The 27,652-nt window shown below is 36.9% G+C and overlaps 1 protein-coding gene across 2 annotated transcripts in view; it reads left to right on the top strand.

The window, feature by feature from the left end:
- The window catches only part of UFL1 (UFM1 specific ligase 1), a 67,843-nt gene that overhangs the window by 37,524 nt on the left and 2,667 nt on the right, over positions 1 to 27,652 (top strand). For both annotated transcript variants that reach the window (XM_005892262.3, XM_070376579.1), the window contains exons 7-18: positions 6,624 to 6,682; positions 8,664 to 8,810; positions 11,454 to 11,629; positions 12,264 to 12,443; positions 14,165 to 14,285; positions 16,591 to 16,707; positions 19,589 to 19,706; positions 20,805 to 20,971; positions 21,049 to 21,179; positions 26,238 to 26,318; positions 26,632 to 26,717; positions 27,214 to 27,394. In XM_005892262.3, coding sequence (XP_005892324.1) covers positions 6,624 to 6,682; positions 8,664 to 8,810; positions 11,454 to 11,629; positions 12,264 to 12,443; positions 14,165 to 14,285; positions 16,591 to 16,707; positions 19,589 to 19,706; positions 20,805 to 20,971; positions 21,049 to 21,179; positions 26,238 to 26,318; positions 26,632 to 26,717; positions 27,214 to 27,394 — 1,564 coding nt within the window. The remainder of the gene's footprint in view (positions 1 to 6,623; positions 6,683 to 8,663; positions 8,811 to 11,453; positions 11,630 to 12,263; positions 12,444 to 14,164; positions 14,286 to 16,590; positions 16,708 to 19,588; positions 19,707 to 20,804; positions 20,972 to 21,048; positions 21,180 to 26,237; positions 26,319 to 26,631; positions 26,718 to 27,213; positions 27,395 to 27,652) is intronic.

Raw genomic sequence — 27,652 nt, 5'->3', positions numbered from 1 at the left:
ACCCAAACTCATGTCCATTGAATTGGTGATGCCATACAACCATCTCATCCTCTGTTGTCTCCTTCTTCTCCCACCCTCAATCTTTCCCAGAATCAGGGTCTTTTCAAATGAGTCAGTTCTTCGCATCAGGTGGCCAAATATTGAAGTTTCAGCTTTAACATCAGTCCTTCCAGTGAACACCAAGGACTGATCTTTAGGATGGACTGGTTGGATCTCCTTGCAGTCTAAGGGACTCTCAAGAGTCTTCTCCAACACCACAGTTCAAAAGCATCAATTCTTCAGCACTCAGCTTTCTTTATAGTCCAACTCTCATATCCATACATCACTATTAGAAAAACCATAGCCTTTACTAGACAGACCTTTGTTGATAAAGTAATGTCTCTGCTTTTTAATATGCTGTCTAGGTTGCTCATAACTTTCCTTCCAAGGAGTAAGCGTCTTTTCATGGCTGCCAGTCACCATCTACAGTGATATTGGAGCCCCCAAAAATAAAGCCTCACACTGTTTCCACTGTTTCCCCATCTATTTGCCATGAAGTGATGGGACCAGATGCCATGATCTTAGTTTTCTGAATGTTGAGTTTTAAGCCAGTTTTTTCACTCTCCTCTTTCACTTTCATCAAGAGGCTCTTTAGTTCTTCTTCACTTTCTGCCATAAGGTTGGTGTCATCTGCATATCTTAGGTTATTGATATTTCTCCTGCCAGTCTTGATTCCAGCTTGTGCTTCCTCCAGTCCAGCGTTTCTCTTGATGTACTCCGCATATAAGTTAAATAAGCAGGGTGACAATATACAGCCTTGATGTAGTCCTTTTCCTATTTGGAGCCAGTCTGTTGTTCCATGTCCAGTTCTAACTGTTGCTTCCTGACCTGGAACAGGTTTCTTCTGAAACTCTGGAAGTTCTTCTGGTTCACCCAGAAGTATTCCCATCTCTTTCAGAATTTTCCACAGTTTATTGTGATCCACACAGTCAAAGGCTTTGGCATAGTCAATAAACCAGAAATAGATGTTTTTCTGGAACTTTCTTGCTTTTTCAATGATCCAGCGAATGTTGGCAGTCTGATCTCTGGTTCCTCTGCCTTTTCTAAAACCAGCTTAAACATCTGGAAGTTCATGGTTCACAAGCCTGGCTTGGGTGGCGGTTTAATCACTAAGTTGTGTCCACCTCTTGTGACCTCATGGACTGTAGGCTGCCAGACTCCTCTGTCCATGGGATTTTCCACTAGAGTGGGTTGCCATTTCCATCTCCAGGGGAACTTCCTGACCAGGGATTGAACCTGCATCTCCTGCACTACAGGTTGTCTCCTGCATTGCAGGCAGATTCTTTACCAACTGAGCCACTGGGGAAGCCCATGCTATACAGTAGATTCTTGTTTATCTGTTTATGTATAGCAGTGGTGGTTTAGTCACTAAGTTGTGTCTGAGTCTTGCAACTGCATGGATGACAGCCCACCAGGCTCCTCTGTACATGGGATTTCCTAGGCATGATTACCAGAGTGGGTTGGCATTTCCTTCTCCAGGGGATCTTCCCCACCCAGGAATTGAACCAAGGTCTTCCAGATTGCAGGCAGATTTTTTACCATCTGAACCACCAGGTAAGCCCTATATATAGTAGTGTATATGTATTAATCCCAAGATTTTCATTTATCCCTCCCCTATTTCTCCCCCCATTTTCCCCTTGGGTAACTAAATTTGTTTTCTATGCCTGTGGGTCAGTTTCTGTTTTGTAAATAAGTTTATTCATATCATTTTCTAAAATTTCACATATAAGCAATATCATATGCTATATGGCTTACTTCTGTTAGTATGATAGTCTCTACTTCCATTCATTTTCTGCAGAAAATACCATTTTTCTTATGGCTGAGTAATACCCCCACTGTGTGTTGGGGGAGGTGTATCACATCTTTTTTATCCAGTCATATGTCACGGAACATTTAGGTTGCTAAATGGACATTAGGTTGCTGTGCTGCAATGAATATTGGGATGCATGTTTTTTTCAAATTATAGTTTTGTCTAGCTGTATGCCCAGGAGTGCAATTACAGGATCACATGGTAGCTCTGTTTTTGGTTTTTAAGGAACCTCCATATTGTTCTCCATAGTCCCTGTAACAGATTCACATTCTTACCAACAGTGTTGGAGGGGTCCTTTTTCTCTACATCTTCTCCAGCATTTATTTGTAGACTTTGATGATGATCATTCTGACTGGTATTAGGTGATACCTCATTGTAATTTTGATTTATAGTTCTGTAATAATTAGCAACGTTGAACATTATTTCATGTGCCTATTGGCCATCTATATTTCTTTTATGGAATGTATGTCTTAAGTATTCCACCCATTTTTTCATTGGATTATTTCTATTTTTTTTTAACTCTTTTATTTATCCTTCTATGAGCTTCATTATTTCCTTCCTTCTGTTCATTGTAGGTTTTATTTTTTCTTCTTTTTCTAGTTTTTTTAGGTGTTAGGTTAGGTTGTTTAATTCATATTTTTCTTGTTTTTGGAGGACAGCCTGTATCATTATGAACTTCCCTCTAAGGGAATTGCTTTTGCTGCATCCCAGAGATTTTGTATGGTTGTGCTTTCATTATCAGTTATCCCGAGGTATTTTCAGCATTCCTGTTTGATTTCATCATGACCCATTATTTTTTTAGTAGCATGTTGGGTAGTGTCCACTAATAGTTTTTTTTTTCTTGTTTCTGTTTCTGTGGTCAATTTCTAGTTTCATACTGTTGTGGTCAAAAAAGATACTTGAAATAATTTCTACTCTCTTCAATTTGTTGAGGTTTGTTTTATAGCCTCATCTGTGGTCACTCCTTGAGAATGTTCCATGTGCACTTGGAAACTATGTGTATTCTTGGATCTTTTTAATGCAGTGTCCTGAAAATATCAATTAAATCTGTTGTAGTGTGTCATTGATTTTCTGTCTGGAAGATCTCTCCATTGATGTGAATATGGTGCTAAAGTTTGCTACAGTTATTGTATTCCCATCAATTTCTCCCTTTATGTCTGTTAGTATTTGCTTTATGTATTCAGATGCTCCTATGTTGGGTGTATATATGTTAACAAGTGTAATATCCTCTTGTATTGATCCTTTCATCATTATATAGTGTCCTAGTTTATCTTTTTTTATGGTCTCTATTTCAAAGTTTATTTTTCCTCAAATGAGTATTGCTAGCCTCTCTTTCTTGCCACTGCTATTTGCATGATATAGTTTTATCCATCCCTCACTTTTAATCCATATGTGTCATTTGCCCCCTAAAGTGGATCTTTTGTAGGCAGCATATCGTAGGCCCTTATTTTTTTTTCATCTAATCTGCCACTCTTTGACTCTGGATTGGAGCATTTAGTCTGTTGACCTTTAAGGTAATTATTGATATATATTTCCATTTTAAACCTTGTTTTCCAGTTTTGTATTTCTTAATGGTTCCTTTTTCTTTTTGTCTTTCCTTTTGTGGTTTGATGGTTTTCTTTTGTATTATGCTTTTGTTCTCTTTTGGGTTTTGTGAATCTATTGTGTGTTTTTGATTTGTGATTACTCTATTTTTCAGATGTTTTAACACATTCCAAACCCTTGCTTCAAACTGGTAATCATATAGGCTCAAACATACTCTTAAAAATCTATATTTTACTACTGTTTTCCCCCATATTTTATGATTTTGATGCCCTCTTTCACACCTTCATGTTTATCCTTTTGCTGGTCATTGTAGTTATTGTCACTTTCTTTCACAGTGTTTTTTTAATCTGTGTAGTGGCCTATTTAAGTCATTTACTTTCCAGCTGTGATTTTTTCCCCCTACAGATTCTTCCTTCTTTTCTATTTAAAGAAGACCTTTCAATATTTCTGTTAGGATAGGTTTAGTATTGCTGTATTTTTTTTAAGTTTTTGTTTGTCTGAGTAATTCTCTCTTCTATTTTAAATGACAATATTGCTGGTAGAGTTTGCTAAGTTGTAGGTTTCCCTTTCAAGACATCAAATGTCAATTTCTTCTGGCCTGAAACCTTTTTGTAGAGAAATCAGTTGATAGGCTTAAGTGGGTTCCCTTTGTAACTCTGTTTTTACTTTTGCTGCCTAGAAACATTTCTCTAACTTTGCTATTTTAATTATAATATGTCTTATTGTGGGTTTGTTTGGGTTCATCTTTTTTGGAGGGGAGCTTCTGTGCTTCCTTTACCTGGATATCTGTTTCCTTAGATTTGGGAGATTTTCAGCCATAATTTCTTCCGTTGTTTTCAGTCCCCTTTTCTCTTCTGAGATCCTGTTATGCATAGATTGGCACACTTTATATTGTCCCATGCTGCTGCTACTGCTAAGTCACTTCAGTCGTGTCTGACTCTGTGCGACCCCATAGACGGCAGCCCACCAGGCTCTCCCGTCCCTGGGATTCTCCAGGCAAGAATACTGGAGTGGGTTGCCATTTCCTTCTCCAGTGCATGAAAGTGAAAATTGAAAGTGAAGTCGCTCAGTCATGTCCGACTCTTCGAGACCCCATGGACAGCAGCCTACCAGGCTCCTCTGCCCATGGGATTTTCCAGGCAAGAGTACTGGAGTGTGGTGCCATTGCCTTCTCCATATTATCGCGTAGGTCTCATATATTGCTTTCATTGTTTTTCATTTGTCTTTTTGTCTGCTGCTCTTATTGGGTGATTTCCATTATTCTACCTTCCAGATCATTTATTCATTTTCTGTATCATTCAGTTTGCTATTGATTGCCTTTAACTTGGCTTTAATCTCAACAAATGAGTTTTCTAGTTTTTCTTGATTCCTTTTTATAGTTAACTTGTTACAGAGATCTGCATTTCTGTTGATAACCTTTCTTAATTCTTCAGTAGTTTTATTACCTCCTTTTTGAACTCAGGGTCTAGTAGACTGGATAAGTTTGTTTCACTTTTTTTTTTTTCTTTTCAGGGGAATTGTCTTGATCTTTTAAATGGGTATGGTCCCTCTTCATTTTACTTACATTTTTCTGATTCTTAATTTAGGAGAAATAGCTATTATCTACTGTGGTCTTAGAGGACTGATTTTATGTAGGAGCATCCCTGGGTAGCCTGCATGAGTCTAATATTTGGTGCGAGGGCTCTTTTTAGTACAGGTGCTTGTCAAGTCTTTTCTCAGTATGTGCTGGCCATTATCCCCTTGATGGGGGTGTGACTGTTATTGTGACCAGTGCTTCCAGTGGATATTGAGCAGGGCCTCCTCTTTGCTCTGTGGTTCTCAGAGCCCTGTTGGGAACAGAGCTGCTCCCCAGTTGTTGAAGTAGAAATCCCCAGATCCATTTCAAAGCTGTGGTATGAGAAAGGCAGGACTGGAGTGCTCCCACTGGGAGAGAAACCACTGCGTAATTCCTCCGCAGAAGCTGCCCACTGGGAGTGCACTCTGTGGTGTTGCCTGTCAGTCATCATGTGGGCTCATGAAGTACACTGTTGGAATTGCCCTTGACCCCTTCTCAGCCATGGGAATGCAGGAAATTGGCCTGGGCTACCCTCAAGCACTGTGCTCACAAAACCACTAGCACAGATCTACAGGCTCAGGTCCCCTGTAGGTAGGCACCTAAACTGTCATGGTCACACACCTGGACCTGCCATGAGAGTTACAGACCCCAGTCCCACCTATATATATGCGTGCCCCCAAAGCTTGCAACTGTTCATGCCAGACCTGCCCCAGCCACAGGAGTGCCAGTAATCTGCTTGTATGTCCAACAGGTGCTGAGCTTGCAAAACCACCAGCATGGCGTAAATCTATAGATCAATCAGCCACTGAGACAGCTCAGATTTCAGCCCCACCTCCAAATGTGGGCATCACTCCAGCTCTTGCATCCTCCCAGAGCTCATAAAGGAAAATCCACACTGCTGTGAGCACACAGAGATTAAAGATGCTCTGGTGGGGCCCTGCCCTTCCCTTCTCTCGAGGGTTACTGTATTAACAGTGGGGCTTCTACAGCAGATTCAGGGTCAATCCTGTGTACACCTCCGAAGCGCACTCCACCTCCTTCAGGCTGTTTCTGCACAGCCAACCCCTGTCCTCTCCCCAGGTCTGTCCCCTGGACCCCAAGTTTCAGCACTCAGCCTGTGATGTCCACTAGCAGACGTGTGTCCTTGGCTGGGGATTGCAGCGAGGTGGACAGGACCATTAGTGCCAATCTCTCTCTGTTCTGCCTGTGGCAGACCAGTTACTACACACTCCTCTGAGTCTCCGAAGCTCTCTTTCCGTCCTGGTTGACATTTCAGCCAATGAAAGGGGTTCCCAGGGTGAAGGAACCTTTCCTCTTTCACGGGTCCTTTCTAAGGGCATAGATCCTGCCCCAACTCCTTTTTCTCTTCCTACCCAGGTTCTTGGTGATCTTTCTTGCAACTTCAGTTGTATGAGTTCTGTCAGCTTTCAGAAGGTATTCTGTGAGAATTACTCCACATGTAGATGCATTTTTGATGTATTTATGAGACGAGATGAACTCCACATCTTTCTTTTCCACCGTCTTGATCTCTGATACAGTTTTTGCCTTCATTTTTTTTCTTCTAAATTAATTTATGTTTTTTCATAAGCTAATCATCCTAGTTTATGTAATTCCTAACTATGTGCAACTCTATAATCAGTAAAAAGGTTTTTGTTTTGTTTCCTCTACATAAAGGCCTACAGCAGTGAATTCTTTGATTTCAAGATATGGATTTCAGGAGCAGCTTCTTTACTGTGAGTTTGATTTAAATTGCATTTCACATAATTAGCTTTTGAATAGACTAAATATAAAACTTAACTAATTATAGTATTTTTACCTCTTTTAATCTTAAAACTTATTAAAATATTTCTAGTTGCTAAGTTTCTCTGTACCATTTTTCATGTATGTGTCTTATCTGTTATATTCACCATTTAGTATTAGGTACCTCAAAAGGAATGGGATTTTTAAAGAAATTGTGTATGTGTATAAAATACTCTGTTGTGTGTATGCATACATAGAGAGATTTAAAATTTTAGGATTAAGAATAATTTTCACTTTGTTCTTACCAATTTTTACTAAATTTTTTTATGAAAGTAAGTGTGTGGGGGCTTCCCTACTGCCTCAGATGGTAAAGAATCTGCCTGCAGTACAGGAGACCTGGGTTCAATCCTTGGATCAGGAAGATCCTCTGGAGTAGGAAATAGCAAACCACTCCAGTATTCTTGCCTGGAAAATGCCATGGACAGAGGAGGTAGTTCGTGGGCTATCATCCATGGGGTGTTTGGCTAAAAAAATTTTACAAAAAGCTTATAGCATTAAAAGTATATTCTTAGCATTTAAAAAATAAGTAATTCTCTAAAATAATGTTGGTCCATTGCCTATTTTGTATGTGAAACTTTTTTTTCAAACTTTAAACTTTTTATTTTGTATTGGTGTATAGCCGATTAATAGTGTGGTAGTTTATATGTATATATACGGCTGAGTTCTTTCGCTGTTCATCTGTGAAACTCTTAAGAGGTTTTGAAGGCTTTTTTTTTTTTTTCCCCCTACGCTTGGCTGGAATAATTTTTTAAAGCAGTGGCTTAATCTTTCAACTCCAGTATCTATGCAAGTATAAGAATTAAAATAAATAATGGAAAAGAAATTCAAATTCAGAACCAAAAGTTTAATTTTTATTCACTACCAAAAGCTTAATTTTTATTCACTATGTTTTTCATAAGACAAATTTAAAATTAAAAATGTGATGTATTTTGGAATCTGCTTAATTGGGTTTGTTGGAATTTCATTATAATGTAAACTTCTTTAAGTAATAACTGATAACTTGATAATTTTGGTCTGAATTTAGCTTGGATTTGTGTTGTACAGTCACACAAAATTTTAAATTATGTGTTTGAAATCTAGACCTTTCTGATATATTCTAATTTACTCAGCAATGGAATTCTGAAATTCATTTTTAAACTAATTTTTATTTCTGTTAAAGGCTAAGTTTCCTGAATCATTTTGTCCCAGGCATCTTTTGAATGCTCTTTTTGGTACACTTAGAAATAACTCCTTCCTATCTGCTTTATCTTTTTTTTAGGGGATTGATATTTAAAACAACAAAGTATGTAGTTAAGTGTTACAGTTTAAATAAAAAGCATAAATTTGGTGTTAATGGCAGCACCAGTAGGTGGCAGAGTTGAAGTTTACGCTATCTGGGTCCATACCCATCCTCTTAACCATGCGTTATACTTCTGTTATAGGTAGGGTTTTAATGTGTTGCTTCAGTTTAAACAGTGGAAGTGTAATAATTTATACAGATTTTCATGGCTTAATTTTTCACTGTTGATTCTAATAGGATCCAGGTGTCTTGATTTTCTAAATACGAGAATATTGAACTTGGTTACACCAGTGATTGTGTATTATCTATTCTGAAAGTGTATAGTCGTCTACTTTTAATCATGAGATAGATAATGGAATGTTTTTCCAAAATAACTCAGACTAAACAGTTCAACATTAATATTAATTAGTTAGAATTACAGTTCAGCATCTTTATCTAGTTGACACATTTTCCTGAATTTATGACATGAGTATTCTCATAAATGGCAGGAAAGTTTTGTCTAAAATATAATGTCTTTATTTAGTATGCAACTTGAATTTTAAATTGCTTTTTCTAAGGATAATAAATAAATGGTGAAATTGTAAAGTGTTTTTGAGATTTTTATCTGCTCTGTCTCTATTTGTTTTTCTTTTAAGCTGTTCTTGAAGAACTTGTTAATGATGGACGCTTACGAGGCACTGTGGTTGGTGGGAGACAGGATAAGGCAGTGTTTATCCCTGACATTTACTCCAGAACACAGAGTACTTGGGTGGATTCTTTTCTCAGGCAGAATGGCTATCTGGGTAAATTTTTTTTTTCTTTAAACAAAAAATCATTTCTAATGTTAAACACATTCTTAGAAAGACTGTATTAACCCTGGGAGTGAGTACACATGTACTTTACTGTTGGCCAGCACACTAAAGTGCTTCTCTTTGAATATGAAAGTAGTCACATTGAAGGTTTTTGTGAGTCATGCAACTGAGTTTAATTCCATAGTCACTGAACAGTTGTAATGTAGAAAAGCCAAAGCTGGTATTGATTATTACCAGCCTTCCAGTAATGTGATACTATATATCAAATACTTCCAGTTCTTTTTAATTCATAAAAAGTAATTGTTTTTATAACATAACTTATGAAGTTGCCTGGTTTACATAATCTTAGAAATACTTTATTGGCTGTCAGTTTTATCATTTTTATTAGTTATCCACTATTTCAGAAACATTGAAATTGTACTAAATTCTGTTTCTGAGGTTCCATTATTTGGATGAAATACATTGATTGAATTTAATCATTAAAACAAGTAGTGCGTGTGTGTGTGTGTGTGTATTAGTCACTCAGTCATGTCTGTCTCTGCTACCCCATGCACTGTAGATGACCAGGCTTCTCTGTCCATGGAATTCTCCAGGCAAGAATACTGGAGTGCGTTGCCATTCCCTTCTCCAGGGGAATCTTCCCAACCCAGAGATCGAATCCAGGTCTCCTGCATTGCAGGCAGATTCTTTACTGCCTGAGCCACTAGAGAAACCCAAGAGATGAGTTACCTAAAAATAAGTAACCTATAAGTCATTAGATAGATAGTTCAGTTGCTCACTCGTGTCCAACTCTTTGCGACCCCATGAATCACAGCACGCCAGGCCTCCCTATCCATCACCAACTCCCGGAGTTCACTCAGACTCACATCCATCGAGTTAGTGATGCCATTCAGCCATCTCATCCTCTGTCATCCCCTTTTCCTTCTGCCCCCAATCCCTCCCAGCATCAGAGTCTTTTCCAGTGAGTCAACTCTTCACATGAGGTGGCCAAAGTACTAAAGCTTTAGCATCATTCCTTCCAAAGAACACCCAGGGCTGATCTCCTTTAGAATGGACTGGTTGGATTTCCTTGCAGTCCAAGGGACTTTCAAGAGTCTTCTCCAACACCACAGTTAAAAAGCATCAATTCTTCAGCACTCAGCTTTCTTCACAGTCCAACTGTCAACATCTATACATGACCACTGGAAAAACCATAGCCTTGACTAGACGAACCTTTGTTGGCAAAGTAATGTCTCTGCTTTTCAATATGCTATCTAGGTTGGTCATAACTTTTGTTCCAAGGAGTAAGTGTCTTTTAATTTCCTGGCTGCAGTCACCATCTGCAGTGATTTTGGAGCCAGCCCACTGTTTCCCCATCTATTTCCCATGAAGTGATGGGACCAGATGCCATGATCTTTGTTTTCTGAATGTTGAGCTTTAAGCCAGCTTTTTCACTCTCCTCTTTCACTTTCATCAAGAGGCTTTTTAGTTCCTCTTCACTTTCTGCCATAAGGGTGGTATCATCTGCGTATCTGAAGTTATTGATATTTCTCCCGGCAATCTTGATTCCAGCTTGTGCTTCTTCCAGCCCAGCGTTTCTCATGATGTACTCTGCATATAAGTTAAATAAGCAGGGTGACAATATACAGCCTTGATGTACTCCTTTCCCTATTTGGAACCAGTTTATTGTTCCATGTCCAGTTCTAACTGTTGCTTCCTGACCTGCATATAGGTTTCTCAAGTCATTAGCGTTCAGTTTAAATGTGTGCTAGAATGAGTACTGGTTTGACTTACATTTTCTTGACTTTCTGTAATGTGCCTTTGCAGCCAAGGATTTGAATTAAAATTTTGTTGTAATTAATTTTCTTAAATATTATTATTTGAGGACAAAGAGAGGTTGGTAGCTGTCTCCAGTAACTTTAATGGCTGCAAATTTAAGTCTTAAATATTTTACTTTTTATATACTAGATCTTTTATTAGTGTAAATTAGACTAGAGAATTGCTATCGTCAATTGTTTGATAAAACATTTGAAAAATAAACTCCATTCCTTTTGCTAACTGTGATAAGCAAAATTTCAATTTTTGTTTCTATACATTACATTCCTTTATCCTCAGTTCTATTTTTATTGGCCTTTTGTCTTTTGTCCTCATGCTTCCCTTCGACTCCTCAGTTGGAGAGTAAAAGACAAAGCAGGATTAATGAAGTACTTGAACCAATTTATCTACAAATATGTTTAGTAATAAAAATTTGGGAGTGTAACATAAGGGCCCCAGTGGCTCAGCAGTAAAGAATCTGCCTGCAGTGTAGGAGATGCAGCAGGAGCCAAGGGTTTGATCCCTGGGTTGGGAAGATCCCCTGGAGAAGGAAATGGCAACCCTCTCCAGTATTCTTGCTTGAAAAATTCCATGGACAGAGAAGCCTGACGGGCACACTATAGTCCATGGGGTCTCAAAGAGTTGGACATAACTGAGCATGCGTGCAAACACAGCACAAGGTAATATAACTAGGAAAGAGGCTGTGATATGTTATATTCTTGAAAAATTCTATTAAAATACAATGCATTCCCAAAGAATAGATTTTGATAGAACTTAACATTTTCTAAGAATTCTAAGAGTGATTAACAATTCTATTCCAATCTTGTAATGCATTTCTAGAATTTGATGCTTTGTCCAGACTTGGAATCCCAGATGCTATGAGCTACATAAAGAAAAGATATAAGACTACACAACTCTTGTTTTTGAAAGCAGCTTGTGTTGGCCAAGGACTTGTGGATCAGGTGGAAGCATCAGTAGAGGAAGCCATCAGCTCTGGAACATGGGTTGATATTGCAGTATGTTTTATCTTTTTCTTCTTAATTTTCCTTTAAGCCAAGAACAGCTGGTATTTCACTAGTATATGACCATTTTAAGAATTAGGATACAGCTCTCAGGAGGAATACTTTCATGGTTGGGGGAGGGAGAGGGATATTAATGAAAATGATAATTTCAGATGGTAGAAAGAGCTAAGAAGAAATGTATATTGGAGGCAAAGGTATCAAGAATTGAAGTTAGATTGTGAGTTTATGAGAGGAACGAAGCATGACTTGTAGGTTTAGGGCCTGATTAATGGAATGGAAAGTGGGTCCATTGGTTAAGATCGGGAAACAATGGGGAAGAGAACATGGGAGCTGGGTTCTGGACACACCTGAAGGCACAAACCAAGTTGTTTTGAATAGGACATGTTAAAATTTGAGATGCCTGTTTAGGTATGGGTTGAGGTAGGTTAGGGAAGCAGTAAGATATGTGATTTCAGAGTTCAGAGTGGTGATAAAATTAGAAGTATAATTTGGGAGGTTGTTCAGCATATAGATGGTTCCAAAACCATTGAACTTAATGAGATCACTTAGGGAGGGCATATACATAACAAATGGTTGATCTGTATTATATTGCACTTATACTTTGTTTTCATTTTGTTTGTAATTCTAGCCTCTGCTACCCAGTTCCTTATCAGTTGAAGACGCTGCAATATTGCTGCAACATGTAATGAGAGCACTCAGCAAACAGGCTTCAGCTGTAGTCTTTAGCGATACTATTGTAGTCAGTGAAAAATTTATAAATGATTGTACAGACCTGTTCAGTGAACTGATGCACCAGAAAGCTGAAAAGGTATGCCAGATTTCCTTTCGCCTACTGATTTAACAGTATTTTCACATTACAGTCATCTGATGACTTTTGAAAATAAGGTAAGCAGTATACCCAAAACTGAAAACTATTTCATACATTATTTTCCTTCACTGCATCATTCCTTTTTATTTCCTCTCCTGGATTTGTTTTTCTCCTCCTTCATTCCCATCAGAATATAGAAGTTAGAACATAGGAAAAACATTTTGATTTTTATAAATCAAAATCTTATCAATGAAATTATACACTTATCGCCTGAGAGTATTTGTCCATCATTAAAATCCATACAAATGATACCAGTGTATTATATGCATAATATAGAGTGTATCTATTTATCAATACACATTATATTTACTATATCTAGCAGAGCCTCATAATTTTACCTATTTAGTAGTTAACCAGCCAGATGACTTACTGAGGAAAGAAATTGTTACTATCCACATTGATTAGTTCCTCAGAGCAACTGCTGTGGAAGTGTTTAGAAGCAGAGGTCATACCATGTCTGCTTTAATGACTGTTGAATTCATGTTTCTGGTTAACAGCACCCCCATAATAAAGCCTGCTCATAAATAGGTAGAAAAAACCCATTTATATCTTAGACTGTTAATAAATTCATGAGGGCCTATTAAGTATATAATTTGTGTTTATCTGTATTCCTTTTAAGCTCCTTAATAGTCTTTAAAATGACATAACTTTTCTATATTTGGCCTGCAAACCAGCAGAGAGGAGTATAAAGTACACTGGATTGATATCTGCAAACCTGAGTTCTAATTTCAGCTTGTTTACCCTGTAGGTGTTTGACTAATAGACCTCCAGTTCCCCCATCTTCAAAGAAAAGGATGATGCCTATTCTTAAAAGGATAAATGTGAATTAAGGAATGATGTAAATAAAATGTCTGATACATGTTAGCTACCAGTTAGTAAAGGACTACATTATTATTTTCATTTGTGACCTTTCACTAAACTGCAGTTTAACACTATCATTTTTTTTCTTATTTTCCTCCCTCCAACCACAAAAATAAATTCAGGGGGAAAAAAATTCCTTTGTTGGAACTGTCATTTCAAATAAAATGACACTCAAACAAAATGATATAACATTTCATTGGAAAACTGAAAAGGAAATATTTTCAACAAAATGTTTTTCACTACAGATTTAGAACCATTTTCTGAACTTTGAAATAGTTAATTGTTTCTAACATATATTTATAAAGAAGCAGAGATCAAGAATGAGTCCAGAGTGGGAAAAAGTGTACATGACAAAGTATGCAACTCATATGTGATCATTATTGTGGGAATGGAGATTTCATTATCTTTCTAGTCATCTCGGATATCCAAGTGGTACTAGACCATGGGAGTCTTGAAAAGAGAGGGAGAAAGGGTCACCTGTTAGGCAGTGGCAAAATTAGCCAATAACATTTAAAGAGGATTATATCCAGTACTGTGTGACCAGTTAGTTGTTAAGTGATCAAGCATAGGATTTCTCATTACCTGGTGATAATTACAAGAAGTCAAGGACAACAGGGAAGGAGATTGATTTGGAGCAAGGACTAACAATCTGAGTGGCAGCTGAGACAAAGCTCTATAATTCTTAGCAGTGAAACCAAACAAAAAACAATTAGGATATGAGTATATAAACAAGTTTTATTTTATGCATTTTGTAATATTTTGTATTTTTGCCTATAAAAAATAAGCATGTTTTATTTCAGGAAATGAAAAACAATCCTGTTCATTTAATCACTGAAGAAGATCTGAAACAAATCTCCATTTTAGAAAGCATTAATACAAGTAAAAAGGATAAAAAAGATGAACGAAGGAGGAAAGCAACAGGTAACAAATTATTAACAACATGGAAGATTCAAGATGAGTTTTTTATTCATTGCCGTGAACTTTGTATTTATCAGACCTTTAGGAAGGCCTTTTATTTGTTTAATTCACCTGCTGATATTAACCACATCTTTTGATAATGAATTAACTTGATTATAAAAATGAAAATATTGATGGTTACTCTTCATTTTGTGAGAATTAAGCTAATTTCATGACCTCCTGTTCCCATTGCTCTTTAATGTTCCAGCCCTAGTAGCTTTTTTTCTTCTTGATTCTCAGACTTTCCAAGTTTATGTTCACTTCTACCTGGAATGGTCTCATGAATTCAAGTAACTGTTTCCTTCTTATCATCAAGAGCTCCCCTTGAAATGTCAGTTCCTCACAGAGGCCTGCCCAACCACCACCCAGAATAGTAGACAACATTGTCAGTCTCCATATATTATTCTCCTAGTTTGTTACATCACTTTTATCACTGTGATGTCTTTTATCATTTTGGAATCTTCTCCATCTCATTTATTGTTGTTTCCCTAATACTTAGAGCACTTCTTGGCATATTTTAAGTGCCCCATAATTATTTATTGAGTGAATGAATTTCCTGAGGGCCTGTTTTTATGTATTCTTTTAATTTAGAATCACTGGAAATTATCCTAGGTATCACTGGTATACTAGTAACTTGCATTGGGAAATGTAACACATATTTTCCATACTTTTTGTAGTATTAAAAATTTTATTAGTGCTATATCAAGGTTAAAGAAATTAGATATTCAACGTATTTAATCAATAAATACAGCTATATTGAACATCCATTATAAAAACTTTATTTGCTGTGGAAGTTCACTACTTCAAGATTATTTTTCTCTTCAAAAATCTTTTTCTACAAAATCAATAATGGTATTTTGAAATTTGTCCATTCTAGGAAAACTAGAATATGGTAAATTACTGTAAAAAAATCATAATTTTCATAGCAATGCATATTTTGTTAATTGAAGATTTAAAACCACTTAATCAGTTGGTTGTACTTACATCAGTATAACTAGTCTGTTCTATATCCTTCTTAAAACTTAGGGTCATCTGGTGTTTTGTTCTGATACTGCTGTTAAATAGTTTAATTACAGTTCATGGAATAATGTCAAACATATTTACCATAAGAAATGTATTACCAAATGTAAAAAACACATTCACTTTAAACTTTAATTTGAAAGTTGTGTTTTTCTATCATAAAAGCAATAGAACTTACAGAAAATGATGAAATCTAGGTGGCTCAGCTGATAATCAATCTGCTTGCAATGTGGGAGACCTGGGTTCGATCCCTGGGTTGGGAAGATCCCCTGGAGAAGGAAATGGCTACCCACTCCAGTATTCTGGCCTGGAGAATTCCATGGACTGTATAGTCCATGGGGCTGCAAAGAGTCGGACACGACTGTGTGACTTTCACTTCACTTTGACTTTAAGGGAATTCTACTTAGAGTTTAGAAAAGAATCTTTGTTTTATATATATATATATTTATATATATATATATATATATATATATATCTCATTCTATTTTAAAATGAATCTTTTATGACGAAATAATTTTCAATATTTTTCAATGTTATAATCCCATTATTATTTTTGTTGAATAGATATTTTAAATGTAGATGTATAATAGAGGAATACTCTAATTTATTGATAGTGTCTTAGTCTGTTTCTTGGTTTGTATTTTTTTAGTCTTTATTTAGCCCATAGGTGATTGATATTTTTCCACTTAACCAATTTATGGTCAGTATTTATTGAGTGCCTGTTATCTGTCCAGCATTGCCTTAACCCTGAGGATGTGAACATTAGTGAGAGAGGCTCCCTACTTTCAAGAAGTTCATTGTCTTTTTTAGGGTGGTGGGAGAGTCAGCATGTCTCCTGTAAACCTGGGGAATAATCTTTCAATCAAGAAGACAAAACCAAATTTGTGAGGTACTGGAATAGGGGCTGTTAGTGAGGCTGTGGTAACAGATATAAACAACTTAGGGCACTTTTGAGGAAGATAGAAGGAAGCTAAAGGGATGAGTTTGGCCAGGAAAAAGTCAAAGCTTCAGAAAATAGATGTTATTACAGAAAGACTGCATTTAGAGTAGATAGGCTATCTAAGTGAGTTGCTTTAATTCAAATATTTCATCTTATTATTTATTAATTTTTATTGTTTGAATTTTAAAAATATTTTAATAAACCACAACATTTAAAAGTGGCTAAAAGTTAAGTTTATTTGGCAATATAGTGTCATTATTTCTAAAAACAGTTATTAGGTAATACTAACTAATGTCATTTTCCCACCAGAGGGCAGTGGAAGTGTGAGAGGAGGAGGTGGCAGCAATGCCAGAGAGTACAAAATTAAAAAAACCAAGAAGAAAGGAAGAAAAGATGATGATAGCGACGATGAGTCATCTCACACAGGTGTGTAACTCATTTTACTTCTCCTTTGTATGTGTGTGATTTTTTTTAACTTACTTTCTTAAGATGCATACAGTGAGGTGTCTGTGATTATGCAGGAAGTCCTTGCTTTGCAGAGTTTCAGTGGGCACAATTTCACAGTTACGTAACACCAGTACCCCAACAATGCAGTTCATATTTCAGTTACCAGGGTAGTGTACTGAGTAATTGCATAAGGTACAGACTTGGCTGCTGGCTCCTTAGTCCACAGATCACATAAATAACAGATGTGCATCATGGTCTGTGACAGTCACATCACTTATTTCCAGGTTTGTCAAAGACTGATCACTGTGCGTCCCTTAACTTGCTTTATGCACTGAAAACACAGCATGTAGTTTGTGTTACCTCCTTGTCCCCCGGTGATAAATCCATGTGACATTTTACAAAAATGCATCATCAAAAGAGGAAATTGGCCAACAAAGATGAATGTGTGGCAGAGGAAACTGATAACACTGGAAATATGAATCAAGAATAAGCGGAGTTGTAGAAGAAATACCTGACTGTGGGAATGTTGAAGTTGCCTCTGTTCAAGAAACTTTAGCTGCGCAGAGGAGCTTGGTAAAGGCACACTTGACGTAAATAAGGGGAATGATTATGACAAAAAGGATAAAGATGTCTTCAGGGTATGAAATTGACAAAAAAGCTTCACCTTAAAGGAATTCTCATAAGTGTTTCACAGTGTTGAGAGGGCAAAGAATAAAATGTTGGAAGCTGATTGAGAGTTAAAAAGGGAATATGACAGCTTGCTCAGGCATAGAAAAGGTGCTTGCTCTGTATTTTAAGTTACAGGATGAGAAGAAGGTAAGCAGTGTTCAAATTATTCTTGGTAAGTTTTTTACAAAGAAAGTATTTTCATTCTCAGTGTTTCTGATACACTAAATTACAGTGTACTAAATTAGAATTATTAGTCTTATTTTTCATTTCCATATACATTCATAACCAGCAATAAGAACTTTGAATGTTTTCACAAACATTTTTAAAAGGTTACAGAACAATCATAAATTTTCCCATTGTTTATTACAAACACTTTGCAGTTACAGCTTGCATAGATTTTTATGGTCTCCCAGCTTCCATGCAAAGCAAAGTAGAACATTTTATGAAAAGTGACTCTCTGCAAATTGAAGTTAAAAATAATTTTATCCAAAATTATTTAAATTATTTAAATTTAAAATTATTAAAAATAATTTTAATTTTTATGGTAACACCTAATTGGTTGGTTGCTTGTATCTAAGCAGGGGAACTAGATATATGCATCTTTCTTTATCTAGACTTTAGTTAGTATTTGGTATGGTTAAGTTAGCAAGACACACCTTACTTTGCTTTTCTAAATAAAAGTACGATTTTTTTATGTTTGTTTTAAAAATTAATGAAACTATGATACCTCCCCTTCTCCTTTTCCCCAGCACAAAGAGAAACTTGAAATGATTTGAGATTTTTTTTTTTACCTCTTCCGCAGAATTATTTATCACCTTGGGAAATAGAAATATCAAGTGACAAGGCTTCAGATGTTAATACGCCACTACTTGTAATAGAACAATTGCTTAAGATCTGTCTAAAGTATTCTAAAATAAGTCAAAATAGGTACTGTTCTCAACATACATAAAGCAATATTAATTAACAGAAAAGTATCTTAGAAACTGTGAACTCAACCCTTATTTTTAATTAGCATTAAGACTATTCTGTGTGAGTTCCTCAGAGGTTAAACAAGGAGTTAGTGAAGGGGCATTTAAGAAAATACTTTTCTAAAATCTGTAGTCTTAAGTAATTGAGGCAGTGTGATACTCCTTTTGTGTATAGTTTAGTAGGAGAGGAGCTATAAAAGAATTTAAATAAAAGGCAATTTCAGTGCTTTTGAAAAACTGTTTTGTTGTAATCTCAGAAATGGGGGATGCAGTTTGATTCTCAGCTAAAATACACGCTCAACTCTGTGTAAAAGATTACTGGAAGGAAATAATACAGTTTAATAACTAGTCAAATACTATTTGATGTCAGAGAGCAGCAATGAATAGCAGAACTCAGGGGAAAAAAAAGGATAGTACTTTCCTATCTATTCTAAAGCTACAAGAAGTAGCTGTACTTAGATCTTGATGCATACTGAAAATTGATTTTTGAGCTATTCTATTATCTCTAAGGTTTCACTTTTAGGGGCAATAACCTAATTTAGCTGGAAATAATCACTTTTTTATACTTTAACAATTAATTATGGAAATATTGTTAGTTTTCTTTGCAACCCATACTTTCCCAAGTAAGTGAGTAGGCATGACATTTCCTCAATTAACAATTATTTCCATTACATACAAATTTTCCTTGGCATAGAATTATTTCTGTGAGAGCAAAAATAATTATGGCTATAAAATTGTAGGTTTTTTCATCCATGCCTGTTCAAAAAGACAGTTTTTAGCTTCATTCTACTAGAATTGTGGTTCACTTGATTATAAGGATGATTTGATTTTTCATAAATATTTATAAAGAAGGACAGTCTGCTCCATATCCATTGTTCAACAAAAAAATTATCCTAAGATTTTAACAATCCACTTGATTGTTTTAATTTCCAGATATTTGCATCATCCAAGTTAGATTAGGGGGAGAATCATCGTTACTATTTTTGACTGACATGTAGAAAACAAGTTAAGATGTTATTACTCCAAATGCCACTATATATTCTATTTTAACAGTGTTTTCATTGCTTACTGCTATTTGACATGGGTAATTTTGGTGACAAAAGTTAACATTAGAGACTTTATGATCAGCAATGAATAAATTACTATCGTATTAAATATATTATTTGCTTGTAGGTTGCTTACTTCATTGTTTTTTCCTGTGGCTCGTTTTTTTTTTTTTACAGGAAAGAAGAAACCAGAGATTACTTTTATGTTCCAGGATGAGATTGAGGATTTTTTAAGAAAACACTTACAAGATGCCCCTGAGGAGTTTATTTCTGAGCTTGCAGAGTATTTAATAAAGCAAGTATATGTTTTTTGTTTTATGATAGAGATTTAGTGAGTTACTAAAATTTTCACAATCTCATTGAAAACATATAATATAGGTGTTTTGTTTTCAAAACTTCAAATTTAAGTCACTAAATTCTAGATTTTGTTTGCTTATAGTAGTTCAACAAATATTTAAGTGTGCTGGGCAAGGCAGTGCCGAAAATACAGGGCAGGAATGTGGAGGCAGTCTCATCTCCTTCTCTGTTCCAGTCCTAGTTGGAAGAAAAACAACATTGCATGAAAAGTAACATCTAAAATGAAAAGATTATTCTCTGTCAAACAGAAGATAAACAGTGCACTTTTAGAGAGAAAATAAAGTAACAAACTGCCCTCAGAGAGAATAAATTTAGACAGCACTACCTTGTAAATGAGCCAGGCTAAATTTATTTTTGTACAGAAATAAATTGTATATAACGACTATCCCTAACTACCATGAAGTTTTCCCACAAGTTAGTCTGTATGTATAAGCTGCTCTAAACGCAATCCAGGAGCCCAGTGCATCTAACTAACTTTTTGAATTTAGAAACAGAGCTTTTGTAGTCAAATTTTAAAAAATTGAAATGAATGCTCTTGTGCATAAATATGCTACATAGTTATATTTTTCATATATAAAAAGTCAAAATAGTTACTATTAACCATTTGCCACTACATTTTAAAAGTCTATTCTGTGTTTAGCATAAGGATTTTTAAAAATACAGATCTTCTTAGAGTACTTTAGAAATTGAGAGTTTAAGTTATTATTCCTGAGAATGAGAGACAAATTTATAATCTGCTGTATTTATACCAGATTACCTAATTTAAAAAGTTGCTCTGAACTGAATTTGAACTGAAGCTTTTGTTAAAACTGTTTTTCTTGTTGTCTTTAGTGCAATAAGCTTAATTACTTTATAACTTCAAATTAATTAATTTTAATTTCTGGAATTAGAGGAAAAATTCTTGTGAACCATTCTCCAAATCTTATTATTTTTAAATAGAGATCTTTTTAAAGCCTTATTTCCATAGAAGCAAAATTTCCTATCTACATAAACCCAGTGCATTTTAATGAACTAAATATATTTATCTTATTCATAGACCTTTAAATAAAACTTACCTCGAGGTGGTACATTCAGTTTACATGTCTTCAACTTCTTCGGCCTCTGGAACTGGTAGAAAGCGCACGATCAAGGACTTGCAAGAAGAGGTTTCAAACCTTTACAACAATATTCGATTATTTGAAAAAGGGATGAAGTTCTTTACAGGTATTGTACTTAATAGTGTTTTTTCATTCTCAGTTGTTCTTGGACATTCATTTTAATAAAGCATCTTTATTTTCCAGATGATACCCAGGCTGCTCTTACGAAACACTTACTGAAAACAGTGTGTACTGATATCACTAATCTCGTTTTCAACTTCTTAGCTTCGGACTTAATGATGGCAGTAGATGATCCTGCAACCATTACCAGTGAAGTAAGTTAGTGTTTTTCTTGCCACTCTTGATGTGTTTTGCTTTGAAGTCCAAGTACATTTTATTTTCTCACATCCTAAAAGGAAAATGAAATTCAGGAAGGAGTTTTTACAAATCTGTCAGATTTTTAGTTCAGGTTTAGTACACTGTATATACAGTTGCTACCAGGACTGGTAAGACCAGTCTATTAACAGTAATAATAAAAGGAAATACTAGTCATTGTGTCTGGAAATGCCTGTAATAAATATGATAGCATGCATGCTTGGCCTTCTACTTCCTATTAGCATATAGAAAGTAACAGGAGAACATCCTCTCTTTTAAAAAAGATAAGTTCTTAGGCTTCCCAGGTGGCACAGTGGTAAAGAATCCATCCACCTGCTAGTGCAGGATACACAGGTTCAGTCCCATAGACAGAGAAGAAGGGCAGTCCACATGTAGTCCAGTTCAGTCACTCAGTCGTGTCTGACTCTTTGCGACCCCATGAATCACAGCACACCAGGCCTCCCTGTCCATCACCAACTCCCGGAGTTCACTCAGACTCACATCCATCGAGTCGGTGATGCCATCCAGCCATCTCATCCTCTGTCGTCCCCTTCTCCTCTTGCCCCCAATCCCTCCCAGCATCAGGGTCTTTTCCAAAGAGTCAACTCTTCACATGAGGTTGCCAAAGTACTGGAGTTTCAGCTTCAGCATCAGTCCTTCCAATGAACACCCAGGACTGATCTCCTTCAGAATGGACTGGTTGGATCTCCTTGCAGTCCAAGGGACTCTCAAGAGTCTTCTCCAACACCACAGCTCAAAAGCATCAATTCTTTGGCGCTCAGCTTTCTTCACAGTCCAACTCTCACATCCACACATGACCACTGGAAAAACCATAGCCTTGACTAGATGGACCTTTGTTGGCAAAGTAATGTCTCTGCTTTTGAATGTGCTATCTAGGTTGGTCATAGCTTTCCTTCCAAGGAGTAAGCGTCTTTTAATTTCATGGCCACAATCACCATCTGCAGTGATTTTGGAGCCCAAAAAAATAAAGTCTGACACTGTTGCCACTGTTTGCCCATCTATTTCCCATGAAGTGATGAGACCAGATGCCATGATCTTTGTTTTCTGAATGTTGAGCTTTAAGCCAACTGTTTCACTCTCCTCTTTCACTTTCATCAAGAGGCTTTTTAGTTCCTCTTCACTTTCTGCCATAAGGGTGGTGTCATCTGCATATCTGAGGTTATTGATACTTCTCCCGGCAATCTTGATTCCAGCTTGTGCTTCTTCCAGCCCAGCGTTTCTCATGATGTACTCTGCATAGAAGTTAAATAAGCAGGGTGACAATATACAGCCTTGATGTACTCCTTTTCCTATTTGGAACCAGTCTGTTGTTCCATGTCCAGTTCTAACTGTTGCTTCCTGACCTGTATATAGGTTTCTCAGGAGGCATGTCAGGTGGTCTGGTATTCCCATCTCTTTCAGAATTTTCCACAGTTTATTGTGATCCACACAGTCAAAGGCTTTGGCGTAGTCAAGAAAGCAGAAATAGATGTTTTTTTGGAACTCTCTTGCTTTTTCCTTGATCCAACGGATGTTGGCAATTTGATCTCTGGTTCCTCTGCCTTTTCTAAAACCAGCTTGAACGTCTGAAAGTTCACAGTTCACATATTGCTGAAGCCTGGCTTACAGAATGTTGAGCATTACTTTACTAGCATGTGAGATGAGTGCAATTGTGCAGTAGTTTGAGCATTCTTTGACATTGCCTTTCTTTGGGATCGGAATGAAAACTGACCTTTTCCAGTCCTGTGGCCACTGCTGAGTTTTCCAAATTTGCTGGCATGTTGAGTTCAGCATTTTCACAGCATCATCTTTCAGGATTTGAAATAGCCCCACTGGAATTCCATCACCTCCACCAACTTTGTTCATAGTGATGCTTTCTAAGGCCCACTTGACTTCACATTCCAGGATGTCTGGCTCTAGGTGAGTGATCACACCATCGTGATTATCTGGGTCATGAAGATCTGTTTTGTACAGTTCTTCTGTGTATTCTTGCCACCTCTTCTTACTTCTGTTAGGTCCATACCATTTCTGTCCTTTATCAAGACCATCTTTGCATGAAATGTTCCATTGGTGTCTCTAATCTTCTTGGAGAGATCTCTAGTCTTTCCCATTCTGTTGTTTTCCTCTATTTCTTTGCATTGATCGCAGAGGAAGGCTTTCTTACCTCTCCTTGCTATTCTTTGGAACTCTACATTCAGATACTTATATCTTTCCTTTTCTCCTTTGCTTTTCGCTTCTCTTCTTTTCACAGCTATTTGTAAGGCCTCCTCAGACAGTCATTTTGCTTTTTTGCATTTCTTTTTCATGGGGATGTTCTTGATCCCTGTCTCCTGTACAGTGTCATGAACCTCCGTCCGTAGTTCATCAGGCACTCTATTTCTCACTTCCACTGTATAATCATAAGGGATTTGATTTAGGTCATACCTGAGTAGTCTAGTGTTTTTCCCTACTTTCTTCCATTTAAGTCTGAATTTGGCCCATGTAGTCCAGAGGGCCACAAAAAGTTGGACTTAACTAAGCATGCACACACAAATAAGCTCTGTAATGTACAAAATCTTCTTTTAAGCTAATCAGATGACCTAGACTGCAATTAATTTTACCAGATAACCTTTCAGAGAATGAAGGTGACTATCCAAAGAGGTAGGATAGATAGACTGGCTTACCTAAGGTGGATCTTCAGGGAGAAGAGGTGTTTGCCACAAAGACAGGAAGTAAAGCAGCTGAAATTTTAACAATTCTTAGAGGTCTAGGCTAGCACAACAGTTTAGAATCCCATGAGACAGCCAGAACAAGGTGGGGAGAGGGGGAAGAGTAATGGTGTTTAGTTATTTTGAAATCAGGTTTTATTTTCTCCTAATTATTGTTGTGTCACACCCCTTTTTTCTGTTGAGTTGCATATCCCTTACCAGAGTTCTGACCAGATTCTATAACTTTGCAGTTATTTTCATTTCCTGACACTGTCTCGTTTATTTAGACTGACTCCAGTTCATTTTCTTAAGTTCTAATCTCAAATTCAAAGCTCCTCTCTTCCCTTTTTGCAGTGTAAGGTGGAGCTATGGCTCCCATTTGCCTAGAGGAAGAAAAGTATGGTCTGCCCCATCCCCCTCTCCTTCCACACCCTGGATCCACTTAAAGTTGGAGATTAGGAAGAATGAAAGACAAAACGGCCTTTATGAGACTGACTGCATATCACTGGCATTGATCCAGTTCAAACCAAATCAGCCTAATGCTTGTGGCCTCTCCTGATGTGACATTTGTCACATAAGTGAGATAGGCTGTTTGGGGGAAATGTTTTTATTATCATGCAACTCCTTCTCATATCAAGGACTCTCCCTAAACCTCCAGAGGTCCATTTATCTCTTCCTCCTACCCTAGAAAGGCACTGTTTCCCTTCCATTCTTCAGCTCGAACAGTGAGTGCCAGCTATGTGGACTTTTTCATGTACCTGCTTGCATGCCAACCTCCGCTGTGGGAAATACATGGGTACTGTCCCATGCCCTTCAAGGGCCACAGGAAGATCGGTGTAACATGGAGGACAGGAGTCAGTAGGTTGTCCAGTCCTCCAAGACACTGTAATTTTAGAGCCTGCTGCCCACACCATTCCAGTAAGGCCTCCTCTAGCACTTCTGCACTAGGAGGAGCATTCAGACTGTCCACAAATGCCACCAAACTTTACAAAGCATATCTGGGGTGGAGTGCAGTAAAGTTCCACACACCAGACACTATAGCATCTGTCTATCCATGGCTCAAGTCCCCTCACTTATAGATACGCTTGATCTTTATGAGTGGGGCTCCGACAACTGGCCTTAGGGAAAACTACTCTTCCCACCACAATGGAAAAGATAAGGAACAGCCTCTTACCCCAGATTCTCTTTTTCTTGCAAGATGAACAATGGGTATGTGCTCATTCACTCACGTGCTCTCTGATCCTCCTGTTTTACTGCAGGAGCAAATGGGATGAGTGCAGGCTGCATCTAGCTTCTTTGGCTAGCTGTTCACTAGCGTTCTGATGTTAAAGTATTTTACCATATTTTATCCTGAGTTTGCAGTCTGAAATTTAAGAACAAGGATAATACACATTTTTTGTTTTGCTTTGTTTGAATGTATATTCAGTTCAGTTCAGTCACTCAGTCGTGTCCGACTTTGTGACCTCATGGACTGCAGCACAGCAGGCCTCCCTGTCTATCACCAACTCCTAGAGTTCACTCAAAACTCACGTCCATTGAGTCGGTGATGCCATCCAACCATCTCATTCTCTGTCATCCACTTCTCCTCCTGCCTTCAGTCTTTCCCAGCATCAGGGTCTTTTCAAATGAGTCAGTTCTTCATATCACGTGGCCAAAGTATTGGAGTTTCATCTTCAACATCAGTCCTTCCAATGAACATTCAGGACTGATTTCCTTTAGGATGGACTGGTTGGATCTCCTTGCAGTCCAAGGGACTCTCAAGAGTCTTCTCCAACACCACAGTTCAAAAGCATCAGTTCTTCAGAGCTCAGCTTTCTTCACAGTCCAACTCTCACATCCATACATGACCACTGGAAAAACCATAGCCTTGACTAGATGGACCTTTGTTGGCAAAGTAATGTCTCTGCTTTTTAATATGCTGTGTAGGTTGGTCATAACTTTTCTTGCAAGGAGTAAGCATCTTTTAATTTCATGGCTGAAATCACTATCTGCAGTGATTTTGGAGCCCAAAAAAATAAAGTCTGACACTGTTTCCCCATCTATTTGCCATGAAGTGATGGGACCAGATGCCATGATCTTAGTTTTCTGAATGTTGAGCTTTAAGCCAACTTCTTCACTCCCTTTCACTTTCATCAAGAGGCTCTTTAGTTCTTCGCTTTCTGCCATAAGGGTGGTGTCATCTGCATATCTGAGGTTATTGATATTTCTCCCAGCAGTCTTGATTCCAGCTTGTGCTTCATCCAGCCCAGCGTTTCTCATAATGTACTCTGTAGCTTTGACATGTAGTGCATATACAATCTCAAAGGATTTTTTTTTTTTTTTGCCCTATAGGTAAGAAAAAAAATTCTAAGTAAATTATCAGAAGAAACAAAAGTGGCTCTCACAAAACTCCACAACTCTCTGAATGAAAAGGTAAATAAAGTTTTACTGTATTCAGATATTTGAGCTAGAATTTGTGATCTTTGAATAGATTTTTATCAAAATAACTGAAAACTAAATTTAAAACTATTAATCTACACTCAAGACATCTCTTTGGAGGGTGAAGAAAGAGACGAAGCTGGGGACACTTTACTGTCTAATCCTAAATCACAGTTTCAAACCTAATGACAAAATGACCTTTTTAAAAATTGTATTTGGGGCATAAAATTATAAAACAGTATTAAATGACTGCTTTTCTTTAGGCGACTGTTTATAAAAGTAAATAATGGTTTAAATACCTTTCCAGAGCATAGAAGACTTTCTTGCTTGTCTGGATTCTGCAGCAGAAGCTTGTGATATTATGTTGAAGAAGGGAGACAAAAAAAGAGAAAGGTAACACTGAATTAATGTCTGAAATTGGAGTCTGTCTGAATCCTGCAAAGAGAACTGTTGTATCTAAGTGGCTATAGACCTTCAAACGTAGTCAGTCTTCATATCCTTAAGTGTCCCTCTCTGACCCAATGGAATAAGGTATCAGAGTTCTTAATCCCATATCTGATCAAGCCTAGGAATTAATAATTCTTATTAGCCTTAAGACCTTCTTTATAGGAAGCCTTATTTAAACCACGGCACTTCTGTTTGATACCCTACAATTCAAAATAAAAAGCATACTTAGAAAAACTATACATCAGAGATTCTCAATCTATATAGTTTTTCTATTTTTAAGCATATTAGTTTATCAGTGCTGTTCAGAACTATGTGTCTGTTGCATAAAAGGTCCCTTAAATTGTTTATGAAACCTAAAAATGAGTACAGAAGGGAAGAACTGAAATTGGTGAGAACTTGTTAGAATATGATAACGTGCTTATGTTACTTTCTTTTTGTTTAGGCAGGTACTGTTTCAGCATCGACAAGCACTGGTTGAACAGCTAAAAGTTACAGAAGACCCTGCTCTTACTCTGCATCTCACGTCGGTTCTGTTGTTTCAATTCTCAACCCATAGCATGCTCCATGCACCTGGAAGATGTGTCCCCCAGATCATTGCTTTTCTGAGTAGTAAAATTCCAGAGGTATTATATTTTCAGTGTACTTGAAACTTTTAAAACTTTTAGATTCTGAATATTTTGAGTGTACTAACATCATGTTTCTGCTTCCTGGAATGAGAACAGTGAAGGAGGAGATTGATTTTTAAAACTCAGCATAGTTCAGGAATGTTTCAGGATCCTTTAAGATCTATGGTAAAGAATATTCTGAATTTAGAAATTAAGCTTTTGGAAGTGATATAACAATGTTCAGTCTTCCATTTCAGTTTATGCAGGTTTAACCTG

Source organism: Bos mutus, chromosome 9 (genome assembly GCF_027580195.1).
Source record: "Bos mutus isolate GX-2022 chromosome 9, NWIPB_WYAK_1.1, whole genome shotgun sequence".
Taxonomy (NCBI): Eukaryota; Metazoa; Chordata; class Mammalia; order Artiodactyla; family Bovidae; genus Bos; species Bos mutus.
Note: the sequence above shows the minus strand (reverse complement) of the source record. Positions and strands in the feature narration are given on the sequence as shown.